At 45.1% G+C, this 20,000-nt stretch overlaps 1 protein-coding gene across 1 annotated transcript in view; it reads right to left on the reverse strand.

The window, feature by feature from the left end:
* The window catches only part of pip5k1ba (phosphatidylinositol-4-phosphate 5-kinase, type I, beta a), a gene marked incomplete at both ends in the record, with an annotated part of 15,376 nt that extends 3,844 nt beyond the window's left edge, over positions 1–11,532 (reverse strand). Inside the window, 12 exons of the mRNA XM_080529669.1 lie at positions 3,122–3,218; positions 3,875–3,904; positions 4,299–4,497; positions 4,748–4,832; positions 4,917–4,965; positions 6,851–6,931; positions 7,243–7,427; positions 8,920–9,216; positions 9,707–9,859; positions 10,288–10,405; positions 10,582–10,712; positions 11,458–11,532. Of these exons, the coding sequence (XP_080385795.1) occupies positions 3,122–3,218; positions 3,875–3,904; positions 4,299–4,497; positions 4,748–4,832; positions 4,917–4,965; positions 6,851–6,931; positions 7,243–7,427; positions 8,920–9,216; positions 9,707–9,859; positions 10,288–10,405; positions 10,582–10,712; positions 11,458–11,532 (1,500 nt within the window). The remainder of the gene's footprint in view (positions 1–3,121; positions 3,219–3,874; positions 3,905–4,298; positions 4,498–4,747; positions 4,833–4,916; positions 4,966–6,850; positions 6,932–7,242; positions 7,428–8,919; positions 9,217–9,706; positions 9,860–10,287; positions 10,406–10,581; positions 10,713–11,457) is intronic.
* Between the last annotated feature and the right edge of the window lie 8,468 nt (positions 11,533–20,000).

Below are 20,000 nucleotides of genomic sequence, written 5' to 3' on the forward strand. Positions count from 1 at the left end.
ACGTCATTTCATTTGATAGGGAACACTTTGAGGTTTTGTGTGGATATGCTCAGAATCAGACCATAGTTCAGAATAACATCCTACACATGACAAGGAGATAAAGTAAACAATAATCAAATTAATAATCAAATTAAAAGCAGAATTTGGGCCCAATTATGGGCCTGTCTGGATTAACGTGTACAAGCAGTACTTCTGCTCATCATTCCAAGTCGGTTATCTGACTTAAGTCCCTCAGTCGGGTTTCAGAAGTGTATGAAATGTCTTAGAAATTAATCCTGAGTCAGTTGGTGCCAGAGGAGTCATCAGTGGTTATTTAAATATATATGAGTATATTGTTATTATTATTATATTATTTGTTCTGCGGTCAAATATGCAAACCGTATGAATTTTGATAGACATTTTTTTTTTAATCTAGTGGGTCTCATACTGTATTCTCCCGTCATACCAGAGCAAGACTCCATAGTGTTGATTTAGTGGCGACATGTGTTGTGCGCCATCCTAAAGCCACAATCTGAACGTTTCCATCCACAGCCTAGTAGTCTGTAGCAGGCCAGACCCAGCCAGTAGGAATTGGCTGTGGCTTAGCCGATCCTGACCCAACATTTGGGAAACACAGCCTTAATGAGTCGTCTGGTTGCACAACATTATAATGACTTCTCAGCCAAAGTCTCCCAATCACAGACTGATGAAAAAAGCCAGGGTAATCAGATTGAGGCTGTGAATGTTGTTGGGGGAAAGTAATGAGTAACTCAATGTGTATGCAGATGACATTTAAACTCTGTTATATAAACGGATGAAATTATATTGAATATATTGAATAAGTTATATTTTCATATTTCACACTTTTTCTTGAACATTATGCTCTCACACACACACACACACACACACACACACACACACACACACACACACACGATAATATTGGGGATGAAAAATAAAGCCGATTATGCCCCCTAGTGGTCAATTGTGTGCATGACAATAACAAAAGCTGTCCTGCTGAACTGGTCCGCTTCCCAGACAGAGCCTCGTTCTGAACTCAGTAACATTTTCAATAGAGAATATCTATTGAATATGCATTTCAATCTAGGATTAAAGAGATGCTACAATTTATATTTTCAGCCACTAGTTCTAAAAAGAGCGCTCACGAGTCAAAAACAGCTCCACAAATAGAAAAAAAAACATTGGCAAGAAATGACTTGATTGGACAGAGAGCGGCACACCTCCACATTACCATGAGCAAAAGTTTATTTTGTAATAGTTTGTTGGCCTGAAACTAAGGACTGTGTTGTCCAATGACAAAAGAAATCGATTCCAATTATAACATGAACCATAGGCCTACAGTAAAAATAAACATAATTGATGTAAAGAATTAGCAACAAAAATCCTGTTTAAACTTGACACTTTTAGCAACAATTAGCAACAGAAATCGTCTTTAAACGTTAAACTTTTTCAACTTAATCTGTGAACGGGAAGCCAGCCCTTAGTTCTGAATGTATGGAAATTAAAACTACACAGGAATTACTGCACAAAGCAGTTGATTCTATACCACACAGACAAAGGTCCTTTCTATAAACATAACATTGCTTTGTATATATACAAAATACATCTGATGACAGCATCCTGAAATCATGTGATGATTTAGAAATCAAAGTAAATCTGGGGGGTATTCCATCAGTGTCACTAAAGGAAGATCCCATAAATTGGGTTTATTTCTTGTGAGACTTATCAAAAATAAAACTGGATTTTCCTTTAGCGACGTTGATGGAATACCCCCCTGATCTGAAGAGAACGAAACAACAATGTAACATGGCATGTTCAGGTTAGGTTCATAGTAACTCACTCTTCTTCCTTGTGTCCTCTTCAATTCAAGGCATCATCGGCTGATTAAAAGGCAGTCCACATCCAGAGGGACCCCTGAAGCTATCGACCATCTTTCTCTACACACCACAACAAATACAACTCAAGATCCACACTTCACTGTGTCATGATGCATTTGCCCAATACAGTATTCGTTTGTCTTTTTCTGATTATTTATCTTTGTCTAGTGATGTAAAAAAGAGAATGTCTCTCTGTCTCTAGAAATCGATAAAGTCTAAGGGCTGTTACATTATGATTCATACTTAACAAAACAAAACATGCATATATCTTCCAGGGATCCAGCCTCTGAGAGATGTTAAATATCAGAAAATCAACTGTATGTGGATGTGTTTAAAACAGAACCCCCCCCCCCCCAGATGAAAGCAATGAGGAGGACAGATTTGAAAACCTCCACAATGTGATTGCAGGCCTGTGTGTCCCTGTCTTTGAATAAGCAGCAACGTGTCCTGTTCTGTAGCAGTAGGAAGCAGCTACATAGTGCAGGTTGTGTTCTGATAGTCTCTAGAGGAGTGATGTCATCATGGCGTCTCTTGTGCAGTTCTTGGTAAACATGTGGAAGGTCTACTATTGGCACTGTTGGTGTAACGTCATCATCGTCATCATCATCATCATCATCATCGTCATCGTCATCATCATCGTCCGCCACCACTCCTCACTAGAACACAAGAGATGGAAAAGTCAGTGATGTCTTGTGACGTCACTATGGATGGACACACAATCAGTGACGCAACAGGCCAGAGGTCAGAAGTCCGAAATATGACCTCCTCCACCCCTGGCCCTCCGACTAGAGTTATTGATCATGCCTCAGTTATTGATGATGCTTTTGTGCAAGTTTAATTGTGTGCGTAATTATTCAACATTGATGGGTGTTCTAATGGCCAAATACAGGTGGAGACGGTATTGACAGAAATAAACCGGTATAAGTTTAAATACTGGATTCACCCGGTAATACCATACACCTGCCCTACCAGTGATGGAAAGACGCAACAGAAAGACGCACAGTTGGAGACAATGTCACAGAATGACACAAGCTGATTCTGATGAGGTCATGTACGATTCAGATTGAGTGTTGAGAGTTAAGTGTAATAAGAACCATAAAATCAGTGAACATACAGGTCGGTACCATGGATCTACTCTGCTGCCTGATACACACGTATAGGATTTCTAAAACCTAGAAGCTGTTTCTGTCCTTTAATTTTTTTTCTCTCCAGTCCACTATGTTGTACACTGAGGAGATACGTACCAAGTAGACATCCGCAGACTCGGGGCTGGCTGGGTAGGTAGGGCAGGGGACGTCGTCATCCAGGACCATGGTCACGCTGGAGGCACGGCGGTCATCACTGAGAAGAGGGGAGGAAGAGGGGGGGAATAGGGGAGAAAGAGGGAAGAGGGGAGAAAGAGGGAAGAGGTGAGAAAGAGGGAAGAGGGGAGAAACAGGGGAGAGTGGAGGAAGAGGGGAGAGTGGAGGAAGAGGGGAGAGTGGAGGAAGGGGGGAGTGTGGAGGAAGAGGGGAGAGTGGAGGAAGAGGGGAGAGTGGAGGAAGAGGGGAGAGTGGAGGAAGAGGGGAGAGTGGAGGAAGAGGGGAGAGTGGAGGAAGAGGGGAGAGTGGAGGAAGGGGAGAGAGTGGAGGAAGGGGGGAGAGTGGAGAAGGTGGGAAGAAGGGAGGAAGAGGGGAGGAAGAGGGGAGGAAGAGAGATGAACAACACCATCCAGTCATAGCAGAGCTACTCTGCTGCCAGGGAACAAGGCTTGGGTGGAACACAGCGACTAAGGCTAACTGATACTGCTTCATTGTGGAGTTGTTGAGGAGTTGTTTACCCTAAAGCATTTCATCACATTGTATCCTGTATGTTGTGTAAATGACCGTTAACATTTGATTAAGGTAGCGAAGAGGGTGATGAGGCAAGAGGGGAGGAGGAAGAGGGGGAGCGGGGAGGGGAGAGTCTGTCTGCACGGCAGGCTACAGGGGACATAGAACAACATGTAGCTACTGTACCTGTTCTCAGCCGTTTCCTCCAGGTCGTTCCTGGTGGAGTCGAGGGAGAGGGAGGAGCAGGGGGAGGGGGAGGGAGCGGGGGAGGGCAGGCAGGGCACAGCCTGAGTCACACTGGTGAAGGGTGGGACCACCAGGTCCAGGTGCTGGGAGGAATCCAGTACTGTTGAAATGAAACAGAGTTTAAATAACATGTATTTCCTCAATAAAACATCAGGGAGAGTAGATCAATAGAGAGATAGATAGGCACTTTATTGATCCCAATGAACACAATAATGTGAGGATCGAATAGATAAAATAATAATAAAAGTAGGAGTAGTGTAAGTAGTGTAGTAGGAGTGTGTGAGGAGATACTTGAGTGTTATGAGCAAGAAGGGAAACACATGTTGTTACTTGCTAGGTAAACACCATATAAACCACTTGGCACTGTAGGCGGTGAGTGTTCCAGAGGTCTGTGTCAGTGAGGGAGTTAAAGGTAAGTGTACATTGTCCATCCAGGCTGTCCATGCTCTGGGCCCTCCTCCCCTCACTCAGGTCCTCTCTCAGGGGGGACAGGAACTCGTGAGAGGCCGACTTCACTGCATAGAAGGAAGCCTTCTTCTTCTTGGAGGACGCTCCTCTTATAGCTAAGAGAGAGAGAGAGAGAGAGAGAGAGAGAGAGAGAGAGGGGAGGAGAGAGAGAGAGAGAGGGGAGGAGAGAGAAAGAGAGAAGAAACGGCAGAGGGGAGGGAGTGAGTGAGAGAGAGAGACAATTGAGAAATGTAAGATATGTAATGACCATAATAAAACACAAAATTAGAGGTATAAGGAAATGGAGTATAAGGAAATGATTAGATATGTTTGAGTGTGAGGGTGTGGATGTATTTCAGCACTTACGATGGATCTTCTTGAACACGGTGCTGCCCATGAACTTCAGAAACCTGTCTGCATAGAAACCGGGTCTGTGGACCGACACTGTGTCCTGAAACACAAATACAGTACAGATGTTAAAGAGAATACACACACACACACACACACACACACAGTCTCTCTCTCTCTCTCTTACCCCATCATACACGAGGGCCTTCCAGGAGTGCTCCACCTTCTTGATGAACCTTCAGAAAAAGCAAAGATGTTACCATGGTAACTTGATGGCCAGGGTAACAATTGTGAGGTCCGACTGAAGGCTTTTACCTGTATGACTAAGGCTTTTACCTGTATGACTGAAGGCTTTTACCTGTATGACTAAAGCTGCGTGCACACAAGGCCATTGCGTTGCACCGGAAGTCATTCATCTCAATGGGGCCGTTGCGTTGATCAGTTGCCTTGCTCTGCATTGCGTTTCTTGACCGTCAGGGTGCGCCAATCAGTCAAAAAATTTCAGCTTTTTGCGTTGCGTTGGATCCGTTAAAACAACCGGAAGTAAACCGGAAGTAGTTTCTTGCCCAGAGCTCTCGCCTCAGATGTAAAATCCTCAATTTTGGCCGCCATTGGCTAAAATCTGTAATTTGGCTCTACAAGTGTTAATATGTCATTTTATGAAGTTTTTATATGTTTTCAGGCGAGAAAGTAACCATATATATTCACAAAATGTGTCCAGTTTATCAAAATAACCCGTTTATATATCTGATCTGACGTTTTTTCCCCCACTTCTGTGGGAAACTTCGCTAGCAACACGAGTAGAGCTTTGCATCTGCATCGCACGTTGAAGTACGTCAAGTCCATCCCACCAGGTTGCGCCAGAACGGTGGGTCACGGTCCGCGGTGTGCACGCAGCTTAAGGCTTTTACCTGTACGACTGAAGGCTTTTACCTGTACGACTGAAGGCTTTTACCTGTATGACTTAAGCTGCGTGCACACCGCGGACCGTGACCCACCATTCTGGCGCAACCTGTTGGGATGGACTTGACGTACTTCAACGTGCGATGCAGATGCAAAGCTCTACTCGTGTTGCTAGCGAAGCTTCCCACAGAAGTGGGGAAAAAAACGTCAGATTAGATATATAAACGGGTTATTTTGATAAACTGGACACATTTTGTGAATATATATGGTTACTTTCTCGCCTGAAAACATATAAAAACTTCATAAAATGACATATTAACACTTGTAGAGCCAAATTACAGATTTTAGCCAATGGCGGCCAAAATTGGCGAGAGGCGAGAGCTCCGGGCAAGAAACTACTTCCGGTTTACTTCCGGATCCAACGCAACGCAAAAAGCTGACATTTTTTGACTGATTGCCGCACCCTGACGGTCAAGAAACGCAATGCAGAGCAAGGCAACTGATCAACGCAACGGCCCCATTGAGATGAATGACTTCCGGTGCAACGCAATGGCATTGTGTGCACGCAGCTTAAGGCTTTTACCTGTATGACTAAGGCTTTTACCTGCATGACTGAAGGCTTTTACCTGTCTGACTGAAGGCTTTTACCTGTCTGACTGAAGGCTTTTACCTGTCTGACTGAAGGCTTTTACCTGTCTGACTGAAGGCTTTTACCTGCATGACTGAAGGCTTTTACCTGTCTGACTGAAGGCTTTTACCTGTCTGACTGTAGGCTTTTACCTGCATGACTGAAGGCTTTTACCTGCATGACTGAAGGCTTTTACCTGTCTGACTGAAGGCTTTTACCTGTCTGACTGAAGGCTTTTACCTGTCTGACTGAAGGCTTTTACCTGTCTGACTGTAGGCTTTTACCTGTCTGACTGTAGGCTTTTACCTGTCTGACTGTAGGCTTTTACCTGACGACTGAAGGCTTTTACCTGCATGACTGAAGGCTTTTACCTGTCTGACTGAAGGCTTTTACCTGTCTGACTGAAGGCTTTTACCTGTCTGACTGAAGGCTTTTACCTGCATGACTGAAGGCTTTTACCTGTCTGACTGAAGGCTTTTACCTGCATGACTGAAGGCTTTTACCTGACTGACTGAAGGCTTTTACCTGTCTGACTGAAGGCTTTTACCTGCATGACTGAAGGCTTTTACCTGACGACTGAAGGCTTTTACCTGTATGACTGTAGGATGTCAATGATCCCGAGGAAGATGAGCAGCTTCTCCTCTTTGTGTTTGGCCGGAATTCCACCCATTCTAAAAACAACAAGGTAGGGAGTGACTCAAATTACTCATCGCACAGTCAGCATAGTGTGTGTGTGTGTGTGTGTGTGTGTGTGTGTGAGAGAGAGAATGTGTGTGTGTGTGTGTGTGTGAGAGAAGAGAATGTGTGTGTGAATGAGTGTGTGTGTGTGTGTGAGAGAGAGAGAATGTATGTGTGAATTTGTGTGTGTGAGTGAGTGTGTGTGTGTGTGTGTGTGTGTGTGTGTGTGTGTGTGAATTAGTTTGTGTGAGTGTGTGTGTGCCAAAGGCCAATGGGATGCATGCAGACGGATGTTCTCTCTCACGTGTCATCGTCAGCCGAGGGCTCCGGGGCCTTGCCGTCCCCCTGGATGGACTCCAGGGCGGTGGAGTAGAGGACCTTCTGGTGCCGACTGTCCCGACGGCTGCTCCCCCGGCCGTGGATCTTGCGGTCCAGGACGTGCACCCCCAGCAGGAGGCTGTAGTCCATGATCTTAAAGCTCTCCAGGACCTGGCCCACACACAGCCACAATGTACAGAGAGTTATGAATAAGACTGCAATATATACACACACACACACACACACACACACACGCACGCACGCACGCACGCACACGTAGTCTATTCAGAGAGAGATTAGGTTGAGGTTAGGTTGAAAGTTCAAGGAAAAGCATTTTGAGTTATTGTTTTTTGGGGGGGAGAGAGAGAGAGAGAAAGAGAAAATACACGACCAAAACACAAGCATGACTTTTTTCCAACCTTACTAAACCGAAAAAAAAGCTACACTCTCAAAATCCTCTTTGATGACCTCTCAACCTAACCTTTGACAAACCACTCATGCTGAAAGTCCTGTAAAGCTAGCCGCTAATGCTGGATCAGCAAAGTAAACATGCGCAAAAAACACTGATGTCATAGTCTAAGTCCCTCGAAACAAAGGCCCCTAACAATCCCTGAGTTACCTAACCCCTCCACTGCCGTCTTATGATGTACAGGACAGAGTATTATCCTCGCACTGAGGGACCGTTGTCCTAAAATAAAATAAAATAAAACTTTATTTATAGTGTGCCTTTCGTGCAAAATTGTAATACAAGGTGCTTAACAATATCATGAAAATACAACAACACAATGAAAATAAACGGTGCAATTTAATATATATATATATATATATGTTATGGTACATGTGGGAAAACTAGGGTTAGGGTTAGTGGTAGGGTTAGACATGCCAGCATGTACCAAGTCGAAGTAGCACCTAACCCTAACCCTAGTTTTCCCACATGTACCGTATTCCCACATGTACCGTAACATATCAATTATATAATGAAAACACAACAATAGTTATGTAAGTTATGTAATAGTTCTGCCTCAGTCCGGGTTCCTAAACCCGTTAATATGAGTCAGGTGCTCTGCCCCGGTCTGGAGGTACAGTAGTAATCCCAGCTGAGGAGCCTCTCCGCATGGCCTTTTGTCCACTAATCCAACAGCAGCACTAATGAGGTCAGTCATAAGAGCCAGGGAAGGAGGCTGTCATTGTTACGCAACCCTGTCGTAAGAACAGACCCCGTGGTGCTCTCTCTCCATCGCCAAATCAATATTGACATGTCACCAGCATACAGTAGACCCCCTCCCACACACACCTTTCCTTGTACTGACCCTACTTCTTACTTACTTACGCCTATCGCTCCTGTTGGAGGAGCATAGGCCGTCGACAACAGTTCGCCAGGGTCCTCTGTCCTGTGCTTTGCTTTCCAGCTGTTTCCATGTCAGTCCACTCTACTGTACTGTACTGACCCTCCATCTTATATCATCAAGTCTCGGGGGGGGGAGGGGTCATAGCTTTATTCTTACATTATCATATTGCATTGTTGATTTAATGATTGTTGTTGAACGAAGAGCTACATTCAACAAGTATTTGTGTATCACTTATGGTGTAAGTGTGGGGGGGGGGGGGGGGGGTGGAGGGAGGGTGGAGTTATATGTATAGGCATATATGTATATGATCTCACCCGACAGTCCCTCTGCAGCGTCTTCATCAAGGCGTTGTACGTCTCTGCGTCGAAGTGCAGGCCGTCGTGCAGCTCCTGGAAGTCCAGGTCCTTGAAGGTGGGCGAGGACTTGGCGGCCTCTTTCTTGGACGCGCGGCGTTTGAACGTGGAGCCCTTCAGGTCGTACTTGTAGTGCATGGCCATGGAGCGCGGCAGCACGTTGTTCATCACCACAATGCGGATGTTGACGCCGGCGCACTGGATACAGTACAGGCCGTAGAACTTGGGCAGCAACGTCCGGGGGTTCTGGTTCAGATTCTGGAATGGAGAAACACGGTATAACGAGTAGAACGCCAGAACGCTCAGGAAACAAAATGGCGGCTGTAGGAGTAAGACTGCTCAGGAAACAAAATGGCGTACGTAGAAGTTAGAACAGTCAGGAAACAAAATGGTGTATGTAGAAGTTAGAACGCTCAGGAAACAAAATGGCGTATGTAGAAGTTAAAATGCTCAGGAAACAAAATGGTAGGAATTAGAACACTCAGGAAAGCAGGACACAAAGCACACTGTACAGCCATTCCTCGATTTGCTTGGAGTAGTGATGATAACACTCTTCAAAAAGATCATGCGACAGTTAAGACACAGAGGGAACTAATGACGTTTTAAGTTACAGTTACGATACGAGGATGAAGATAGATCCATTTTAAATGTATGAATATGGCTTTATGATTGGATGGTTGACAGGAGTAGCTCAATAACAAGGTGTTATTGTGCTAAAGGTGATGTTTGCATTAAGGGAGAGGCTCACCATGTAATAACCAGGAAGTAGTTTCTGTAGAAACTCTGCTTCTTTACGCTGCACAGTCTTGATGATAAACTCATCGTCGCTGGTTAGGTAGAACCAGGAGCTGCTGGCCCCCGGGTTGGACAGCTCGATCAGCGGCTCGTTACAGATGGAGTACTGGAAATCACACAAGAAGAGCCGTTAGCCTTTAGCCGTTAGCATTTAGCATTTAAACAGAACGGAATACCGGCATAAAACAAAGAAAAGTAACTCTGTTACTATTGGTACCTCATTTACAATATGCTATACCTGTTTAATGGAAACTTAAAATGACATTTACTGTGAAACAATTGTATGTTGTGCCATTACACTGAATACAAGTACACAATGCAACCAAACGCCTTGGTCAGAGCAGCTCTACAACATCAACAACAGCAACAATATAATGTAATAAAGATAGTAAGCTAGTAAGTAAGTAAAAAAAAACTACAATAATAATAATAATAAAGATGAATCTCAAATCTAAGCATATTTTACAACAAGTAAAAAAAACTATAATAATAATAATAATAATGTGGTGTCAGTGCTGAGGTGGACACACGAACCAGATAGTCATCAGCTTTGATTCCAAACAGCTCTCTGAAGTAGCGGAAGGCCAGTGGCGCGTAGGTCTTCAGACGGAAGTCTGGGAAATGGTGGGCCGGGGTCAGGTTACTCCCATCGCTGAAAGACCCTCAGGTTAGCACACAAACACCTCCACATTATCACAACAAACACAGACGACACAAACAGTCATTGATTACATCACAGTGTGAGGTGATGTTTTTCCTGTCGTTCAGAATAGACAAGGCAGGGGGTTGACGGCGCTGGTGTCTGGGGTAACCAGGGGCTGTGTGTACCTGGGCAGGAAGACGCTCTCCACCATGTAGAAGTCCTGCATGAGGACGTCTCTGTCTGGCTTGGAGCTCAGGTTGCCCACGGCGTAGCCGATGCCCAGCTGGATGGCACCTTTCAGGGCAGCAGCTGTAGGCTGGAACACACAAACACTGTCATACAAACACTACTGTCCCGGTGCCCATTTCAACATGGAGGATTCCAAATCAAACCTCGAATTATGTGACACTGAATCAGACACAAAAACGATTCTTTTTATTTCTAGTATTAGAAACGGACAGAGGCGACTGTGCCGTCGTTATCCAAATGTATCTAAATATTTTTTTTTTTCACATGGGACAAGATCACATATATGGAAAAATGACGTGACGCTTTCATAGTGAGGTATTGTATGACAATTAATGAATTCCTCATGAATCCCACTACTGTGACCTATCTAAGATACCGTATGCCTGAGTGGTTCGCCTGATACAGTTCTGCCTATCAACTGACACAGGACCACCTGTTTTTAGTGGATTTGGGACTTTTCCTTTCTTTGAACTGACAAAAACACAGCGCACTCCCTAAACATGTCAGGATGCATTTCGTGTGGGTAAACACACGTTTACCTGACGTTAATTAAACAACTACCTCCATCTCCAGCGTTTAGGGAGTGCAAAGCCTTGCTGAATATTCAGAGGAATCCCCATAATCCTTTGAGGAGTTTTTGTTTGCATCTAGATTTGACTTTCCCCAAATGCTTCGTAGCACTGAGGCCCAGCTCTCGCCCGTTGCCATAACAACAGAATCAGGATCGTCTCAGGGTTCTACAGCGTTTTTCGAGAAACTCACTCCCTGTGCTGTGTTGTGCAAATTAATCAGTTGCACAATCGACTGCTCACCTTTTTGAAGTCCTTTGACACACCCGAGCTCCTCCTGGTTCCTCCGACTCCGTTCTCAGTGCTTGTGGTCGACATCTTTTGGATGGAAAGAAAATTAAGACTCATTTGTGAAGTGAATGCGTACACCTTTTTACTCTTCTTCCACGTAGTTAATTTCACAGTTTCCCGTCCAGTAGCCTGGTCTTTTGTTGTTTGGCACAGATGAGGAACAGGTGACTTCCTGAAACGTGACGGTAGATGGTTTTACCTTGAATAATAGCTCTTTCACAGGTACTGCACATCACAATTACACACTTTCTAGAATAGAGAGAGAGAGAGAGAGAGAGAGAGAGAGAGAGAGAGAGAGAGAGAGAGAGAGAGAGAGAGAGAGAGAGAGAGAGAGAGAGAGAGAGAGAGAAGATCAAACCACATTCTCAGAGGTGTCCTATGGACAATCTGAAAATAAACAGACATTTCCTACACAACAAAGTTTCCTACACAACAAAAGTCGTGTCTATCTTTAGCCGTAAGATTGGTGTACACACTGTACAGGAAGTGAATTCCCCCGGACCAAAACAAAATCCATCCGAAAATTCTAAACCTCTTCAATGGCTAAAAACCACAGAATTACGAAAAACTCTGCGGTACAATATATTTCAAAATCTTCATCACTATTCCATAATGTCTTCGTAGCAGTTAGAGAGAGTTTGCCATGACTGTTCGCCATGAGTCTTGGAAGTGTAGAAGAGAGAGAGGCAACGATAAAGCCATACGTACCTTTCTTGTCAAGGCTGTGCTGCGTTGTGAGGACCTTGGGGGGGCTGTGTGTCTATAACTGTACTCTACTGTACTCGCCGGACCCCCTTCGCCTCAACCCTTGATCCCAATTAGAAGGGATTGAGAAACCAGTCCACGCTAAACCTCCCACAGGGACATTCCAATAGGACGTCTCAAAGCTCTTTCACTCACCTCTGCCCAAAACAACGACAACGACAACAACAAAACAAAAACACACAAAAACAAGGATCAGGTCAGGCCCCTGAGGAGCTGGATACAGGAGTTATTGTTGTAATCGTTCAATCTTTCATGATGATTTCACTCAGGGAATCATGATTTTCTGAAATTGATGACGATAATTGGATATGAACCACCGCAGATGTAATAGGGGGGCCTGCAGCACTACACACCATACTGTACACAGAGCATGCCTGGCTATTCTAATGTGGGGACAATGTTGGCACATCAGTGAAAGGGCCAGGGGCAGGACACATGAGTACATCATTTAGCATGTGATCCCTCCCTTGTATCACTGTGTTTCCCCTCGGCATTCCTAGAGGATGCCAGATGAAACTGATTTGTTTTTGAGAATGCAGAGGGACTGTTTCCTGAGTGCTGAAAACAAGTTTGGAATGGAAATGTATATAATCTTTGTAAGATAATATCAAAACAAAAGGACCAAATGACAACTTCTGTGTTTCAGGAATCTTTTACCTGGTGTAAGACCACACTCTGGCTCCAACTGTCTGGTCTGAACCTGTTTTACCTCAGCTCTAGTACCGTTTGGTCTATCACCCAGTCTGACGTCTACAATTCATTAACATATTCAAGTCATACCAACCTGTATGTTAATTGATTTTATAGTTCTGGTCACATCTAACTTGGTCACTTCACCATCACAGGGTGTGGTGAAAACCAGTTCCAAATGGTTAGCCTGATTAGCATGTCTCCTCCTAACAGATGGCCACCTGTGAGCTCTAAGGGACAGAGACACAGACCCTCATGGAATTCAGGACCGACACCAGATTTGAAGTCTCCTATCAGTCTAAATCTCACACCCCATTAACCTCGGTTTAGACATACAACTTGGGGTTAGTGGTGTACGCACACTAATACCCCAGCCCTGGCAACCCTGTTCTGCCACCTAAGACACAAATACCCCAGCCCTAGGAGCCCTGGGAGCCCCTAACACACTAATACCCCAGCCTTGGGAGCCCTCTTCTGCCCCCTGACACACTAATACCCCAGCCGTGGGTGGTATTAGGCTAATGTAAAGCACAACGTGCTACAGTACCTTTGAACACTCAGTGGGGTAAACGTGCTACTTCACTTATGCACCAAGGAGGGTTAAGAGATTACCAGCAGTGAGAGGCCCCCCATATACAACAATGACTCAAGGACATCCACGTGGAACTACACCTAGTCAACAACACTGACTGGTGATGTGGTGAGGGAGGGGGACCCCGACATCTGGACTGAAGATTTGTATACTTTTTTGACTTCCACAGGATACAAACCTGGACACGCACCCATGCACGCACGCACGCTCGCACACACATGTGCACACACACACACACACGCACACACACACACACACACACACACACACACACATACACACACACACGCATGTGCACGCACACACACACACACACACACACTTTATCGCAATACAATGGCTCTCTATGAGCAAAAGAGAGGGGCTGCAATAAAGGAGAGACGAGGGAGGTGTGTGTTTACATTTGGTGTGGAGAGAGAGGGAGAGAGGGAGGGAAAGAGGAGAGCAGAAACTACGCAAATAAGGCCCGGGATCACCTAAGCAAATAGATGGACACAAGGAGAGATGGCGAAAGCACAGATTACCCTAGGGAGGGAACCATAACTAGACAGGTCTATGAAACAATCTATCGGAGGGGAACATACCAGAGGCATACTGCTTCATCATGCAGATCATGGAGATACGTATATCTGCCATATTTGCAAGATAACACCAGCCAGAGAGAAAGAACATTGACAACCTCATATTGATTGGTCATGTCATGTTCTATCTAGACCAACTGTAGGCTACATTAAACCCACAGGGAAAAACAAGCACTATTACATCACTGTCATACTCTAGCAATAGAAAACTATGAGTTAGGACATATGTGGTGCTTGTCAACAATGTCACCAAGCAGTTCCTTCTGTGATGGGGAAATGACAAGACGAAATCGATTTCCTCCTGCGGTCAAATGTGCTTCATGCTTCTCTACTAACTAAACAAGCCATTCTAACCGTAACAGGCTACATTATGATGTCCAAATACAGACTGGACAGAGAAAGTATACGTCGAGTGTGAACATAAACGCATAAACATAATGCGAAAAAATAAAACAATTACAAATCCTCCTTTGAACATTGTTGGATAAAGCGCAACACGAACTGGAACATTAAACACGTCGGCAGGTGGCACCAAGATGACAAGAGACATCTTCAGGTGAACAGACTAAGTTAAAAAACAGTTTCCAGAATATAAATGAGAGGGCAAAACACAACGCCACAAAGTTTGAGGGTTTTTGGGCTACTCACCTTTAATATTGTGGTCGTTGAATGAAAGCAGCGTGATAGAGCGTCACTTTAGAAGCCGCGTATCGCTGGTGGCTCTTGTGGGCTCAGCATCCTCCTCACTTCCGCGCCTCTCTCCGCCTACAGTCGCCTCTCCTGTCTTTCTGTGTTGATATTGTTATGTTGTCCTGTTGTCTGTTATTTGTTCTTATTTTCACTTGTTTTGCCTATTTTAACCTGCTAGACTTTCGCTCTCTTATTATGTTTTATTATGTTTTTTTTCTTTATTATGTTCATGTAAAGCACTTTGTGACCCTTGGTCTGAGAAAGGTGCTGTACAAATAAATGTTACTTACGCCGCCTACCGTCACTTAGGAGGTGTTGCTCCTCCTGTGATGTCGTGGTTTGGTTTTAAATTGTTAATTGAATCAAGACTTGGTTGTTTAAAATCATCACCTGCTGAATGCGCTACTACGCTGTCTGGTTTTTAAAAACAGCTTTTATCCGCAGGCCATTCACTTTTATTTAATGTCATGTATTCACGAAACTACGTGCGAGTGGAGTCATCTATTATTATTTAAATGTATTATTTAAACAGTGAGGACTCTACTCTCTTCTCTCTCTCTTCTTTCTTTCTCTCTCTCTCTCTCTCTCTCATTCTCTCTCTCTCATTCTCTCTCTCTCTCTCTCTCTCTCTCTCTCTCTATCTCTCTCTCTCTCTCTCTCTCTCTCTCTCTCTCTCTCTCTCTCTCTCTCTCTCTCTCTCTCTCTCTCTCTCTCTCTCTCTCTCTCTCTCTCTCTCTCTCTCTCTCTCTCTCTCTCTCTCTCTCTCTCCTTTTTGAATTGACACTCCCCCCGGAATATACATTTCGTTGCGTTGTGTACTTCAATGTTCTAAATGTCCAAAAATGTCAAAATGTACTGACAAATAAACGGAACTTGAACTTGAATTCACATAGGCTACACTTACAGTACAGGCCAAAAGTTTGGACACACCTTCTCATTCAATGTGTTTCCTTTATTTTCATGACTATTTGGTACATTGTAGATTCTCACTGAAGGCATCAAAACTATGAATGAACACATAGGAATTATGTATTTAACAATAAAGTGTGAAATAACTCTAAATATGTCTTATATTTTAGATTCCTAAAAGTAGCCACCCTTTGCTTTTTTGTTAATAAAATATATTATAATAATATTTAATATAATATGTGTTAATAATAATATGTTATTATTATTATATATTTTATTAACAACAACAAAATATATATTTTATTAACAACAAAAAAGCAAAGGGTGGCTACTTTGAGGAATCTAAAATATAAGACATATTTAGAGTTATTTCACACTTTTTTGTTAAGTACATCATTCCACATGTGTTCATTCATAGTTTTGATGCCTTCAGTGAGAATCTACAATGTAAATAGTCATGAAAATAAAGGAAACACATTGAATGAGAAGGTGTGTCCAAACTTTTGGCCTGTACTGTAAGTCTACAATCTTATAATCTAAGCAGGTGTTTAGTAATTGTCGTCGTTAGCCATCCATGTCAAGTCTCGTTTAGGTGTCATCATTACATTGAATATAGTCATTAGTAGCCTACACAAGGCAACGAAATGCCTGAGGCAGAGCAGCTCTACAACGTCAATCAACATCAATAATAGAATGTAACTATATAAACAGTAAGGGATAATAGATCAAACATAAACAGTAGCAATAATAAAACAATACATAAAATATGGATGATTATTATAGCAGTGTAGAGTCCTCAGCTACCCACTCAACTGATCAGGGTTGTTGTGATTGGTTGAGATAGGAGCAGGCTCTTCAAGACATCAGTCAAAATACTTCAGAATCAAGATAGCTTTATGTCTATGCAACACACATCACACACATTCGACGTAGCCTACCAGCAAGTTACATCAGAGCAGGTTTGCTGTCATGACAACAGAGAGCAAAGAGCGGTCGGAGTGACTTTATTCGTGCAACAGATATTAAACAGCCTCACAGCAACATTTTATTAGTATTCACGAGAAGAAAAAAACATGCAAGTGGAGTCCTCTATTGTATCTAAATTTAGCAGTGATGACTCTTCCCCTCACCATCTCCATTTCCGCTTCCGTCTCTCTCTCTCTCTCTCTCTCTCTCACCGACTCTCCCTTTCTCTCTCTCTTTCCTTTCTTCTTATGTGGGCCAGAGTTCGTGTTGATGTGGGTTTGTTTGGGAACACCAGTCAGACAGCATGCCTGCATTTAGACCCCGCAGACGTGAGGACATCAGATACTCGGTCCTGTGAGCGTTTACACACAACCTTTGCCACAATTGGCTAATGCTGGACAGCTGAGGGGACGAAGCCCTCCTGCCTGGTGCTGTACCTTCCCAGCGGTTGCTAAGCTATTCACCTCAGACAGAGGATGGTTAGGGTTCAGTTGACAGGAAGAACATTCCCCCGGTCCGGTCTGGTCTGGTCTTGTCCGGTCTGGTCTGGTCTGGTCTGGTCTGGTCCATTCTGGTCTGGTCCGGTCTCTGCCTGTTACCTTGAGTCTGTTTATTGGGGTGTGGTGACATTAGACAAGGAGAATCCTCCACACAAGGCTTTCTATTATCAGCATCAACTTGGCCACGGAGCCACAACTCTGGCGGTTTACTACTGATTAAACATACCGAGGATGTCTAACTTTAGACATCTAAATCAGATAAAGTTAGGCCTGACTTCTCTAGATAATGTCGCTTGGCTACATTCTCGCTTTGATGGGGAGAGAGCGGGGTGTGTTGATGCAGCTGCTGTAGTGTTGCCGGTTGAGGAGTCAGAATCTGCCCCCAGCACTGCTGGGGGGTCGCTCACCTCTGATCTGAGACACCTGGAGGAACACATGCACGCACGCACACACACACACGTACACACAGACGCACAGATGCAGACACACACACACACACACACACACACACAGATGCCCGCATGCACACACAGACAGACGCACACATGCACAAACACAGACGCGCGCACACACACACACACACACACACACACACACACACACACACACACACACACACACACAGATGCCCGCATGCACACACAGACGCATTCATTCACACACACACACACACACACACACACACACACACACACACACACACACACACACACACAGAGACGCACAGTGAAGGGTCAGCCACGAGCCTAGTTATTCAATGAATCTAGACTCCACAGAGGACATGGTGCCTCCCACTGGAAAACAGACTCCATAATACTGTAGACCCTATATGTAATCTGGGGCCTATAACTGTTGTTTTATGTAAATAACAGCCATTTGTCTTTATTATTTTTTCACGTATTCTGTTTATTTTAGTCTAGTTTTAGCTACATTGGTGTCCATTAGATGTGCTGTTTTAACCTCACCTGTTTTTCCAGGTTGTCAATATGCTGCAGGTGCAGGGTTATCAGTCTGTCTCTGGCCACCACTTCTGAGACCAGGTTAGCCAACCGACTGGACTGAGTGTCCATTATTGCCTACGAACGCACACGCACACACACACACACACGCATGCACGCGCACACACACATGCACATGCAAGCGCGCACACACACACACACACACACACATACACACACACACACACACACACACATGCACACGCAAGTGCGCGCATACACACATGCACATGCAAGCGCACACACACACACACACACACACACACACCGACACACACACACACACACACACACACACATTTGAGGCATAATCTGCTTCTTTTAGAGTATTTCGAAAAATAATTGTGGGTCTCCGTCTATGTATGGGAGAGACCAGACCAGTGTGTCGACCAGCACCGGTGACTCACCTTCAGCAGGGTCGTATCGACCGCTGTCCCAGTCTCCTCCGAGGGCGGCTGGGTTAAACTCTGCACCTTCTCCAGGACTCTGCCCATCCTGACCTCCAGGGCGCCCCGCTCCGCCACCAGAGCCCCCAGCCCCTGCTGCACCTCCTGGGCCGCCCTCTCCAGGCCGTCCCCCTGGGCGGCCATCACCTGGAGGTCCTTCCTCGCCTGCCTGTGGGTCCTGCCCGCCTGTAGGGCCCGCTCACGCAGCGTGTCCGTCGCCCGGACCCCCCCCTCCAGCCTCTCCTCCAGCTGCGTGCCCTTACTGCCCGCCCGCATGCGGCTCTCGCCCAGCCCCTGGAGCAGGTTGACCAGCCCCAGGGAGAGCACCCGCAGCTCAGCCACGGGGATCAGGCCGGGCCCCTCCGACGGGGGTTTGACCTGCGGCGGTCGGGCGCGTTGGTGGGCCAGGGACAGGCTCCCCAGCCATACGGACAGCCGGAGCACCCACCTCACATTCATCACGGGGCCCGGGGGGGGGGGGGTGGTGGTGGTGGTCCTCTTCAGATGGGCTCAGAATCAGAACCGCAACGAACCTGTCCGATAGATGTGGAACCAACCAACAAGCTGTGTAGGCGGTTCCCAAGCTCGAGAACCAGGTCTGGATTTGATGTGATGAGCCTTTAGGATCCACAACCTTTTTGTTTAACCTCTTCTGCTGAATGACCTATCTGACAAATTTCCGCCTAAAAAACCCAAACCCAGACCCAAACTAAACGGCTTATAACGTCACAGATATGACGATCAGATCAAAAATCAGGATGCCACATGTTAGGTAACACCTTGCTTTTCACAAGTGTTGTGCGGATATGCTCAGATCATAGATCCGGAACGTCCTACGACACATGAAAAAGAGATAAAGTAATCGATTAATGAAATGAATACTCAAATGAAAGAAGAATTTGGGACCAATTATGGGCCTGTCCGGCGTAAGGGTCCCTTGGGGGGGTTAAATCCAGGTCCGATAAGGCCTGTTGGAGGTCTGGGTCTGTTGTAGGTCTGTCCTGGGGACGTGTGGAGCTCAGACTGGCGTGGGGCAGAGAGATGAGGGGAGGGAGGGGAGCCGGACACGTTCAGGGGGAGTTCCCAGACAGGCGCCTGCCCCGCTGCTCCTGCCTCAGTCACACAGACCCAGACAGGGCAGCATTCACTGCGGGGGGGTGAATGGCTTTCTCACTACAGGAGAATAGTGAACACCTCTGTGTTCTATTTGTTATTTATTTATCCCCCCCCCTCCAATAAACGATTGAATGAATCGATCAATCAATGAAGTTTGGGATCGTCAGATTCAAGAGGAGGCATGACCTGTGTGATATATGAATGGTCTTTTAGATAACGTATTGAAATAATGTTTTCGATTT

The sequence above is a fragment of the Nansenia antarctica genome (assembly GCF_963989245.1).
Source record: "Nansenia antarctica genome assembly, chromosome: 4".
In the NCBI taxonomy this organism is placed as follows: Eukaryota; Metazoa; Chordata; class Actinopteri; order Argentiniformes; family Microstomatidae; genus Nansenia; species Nansenia antarctica.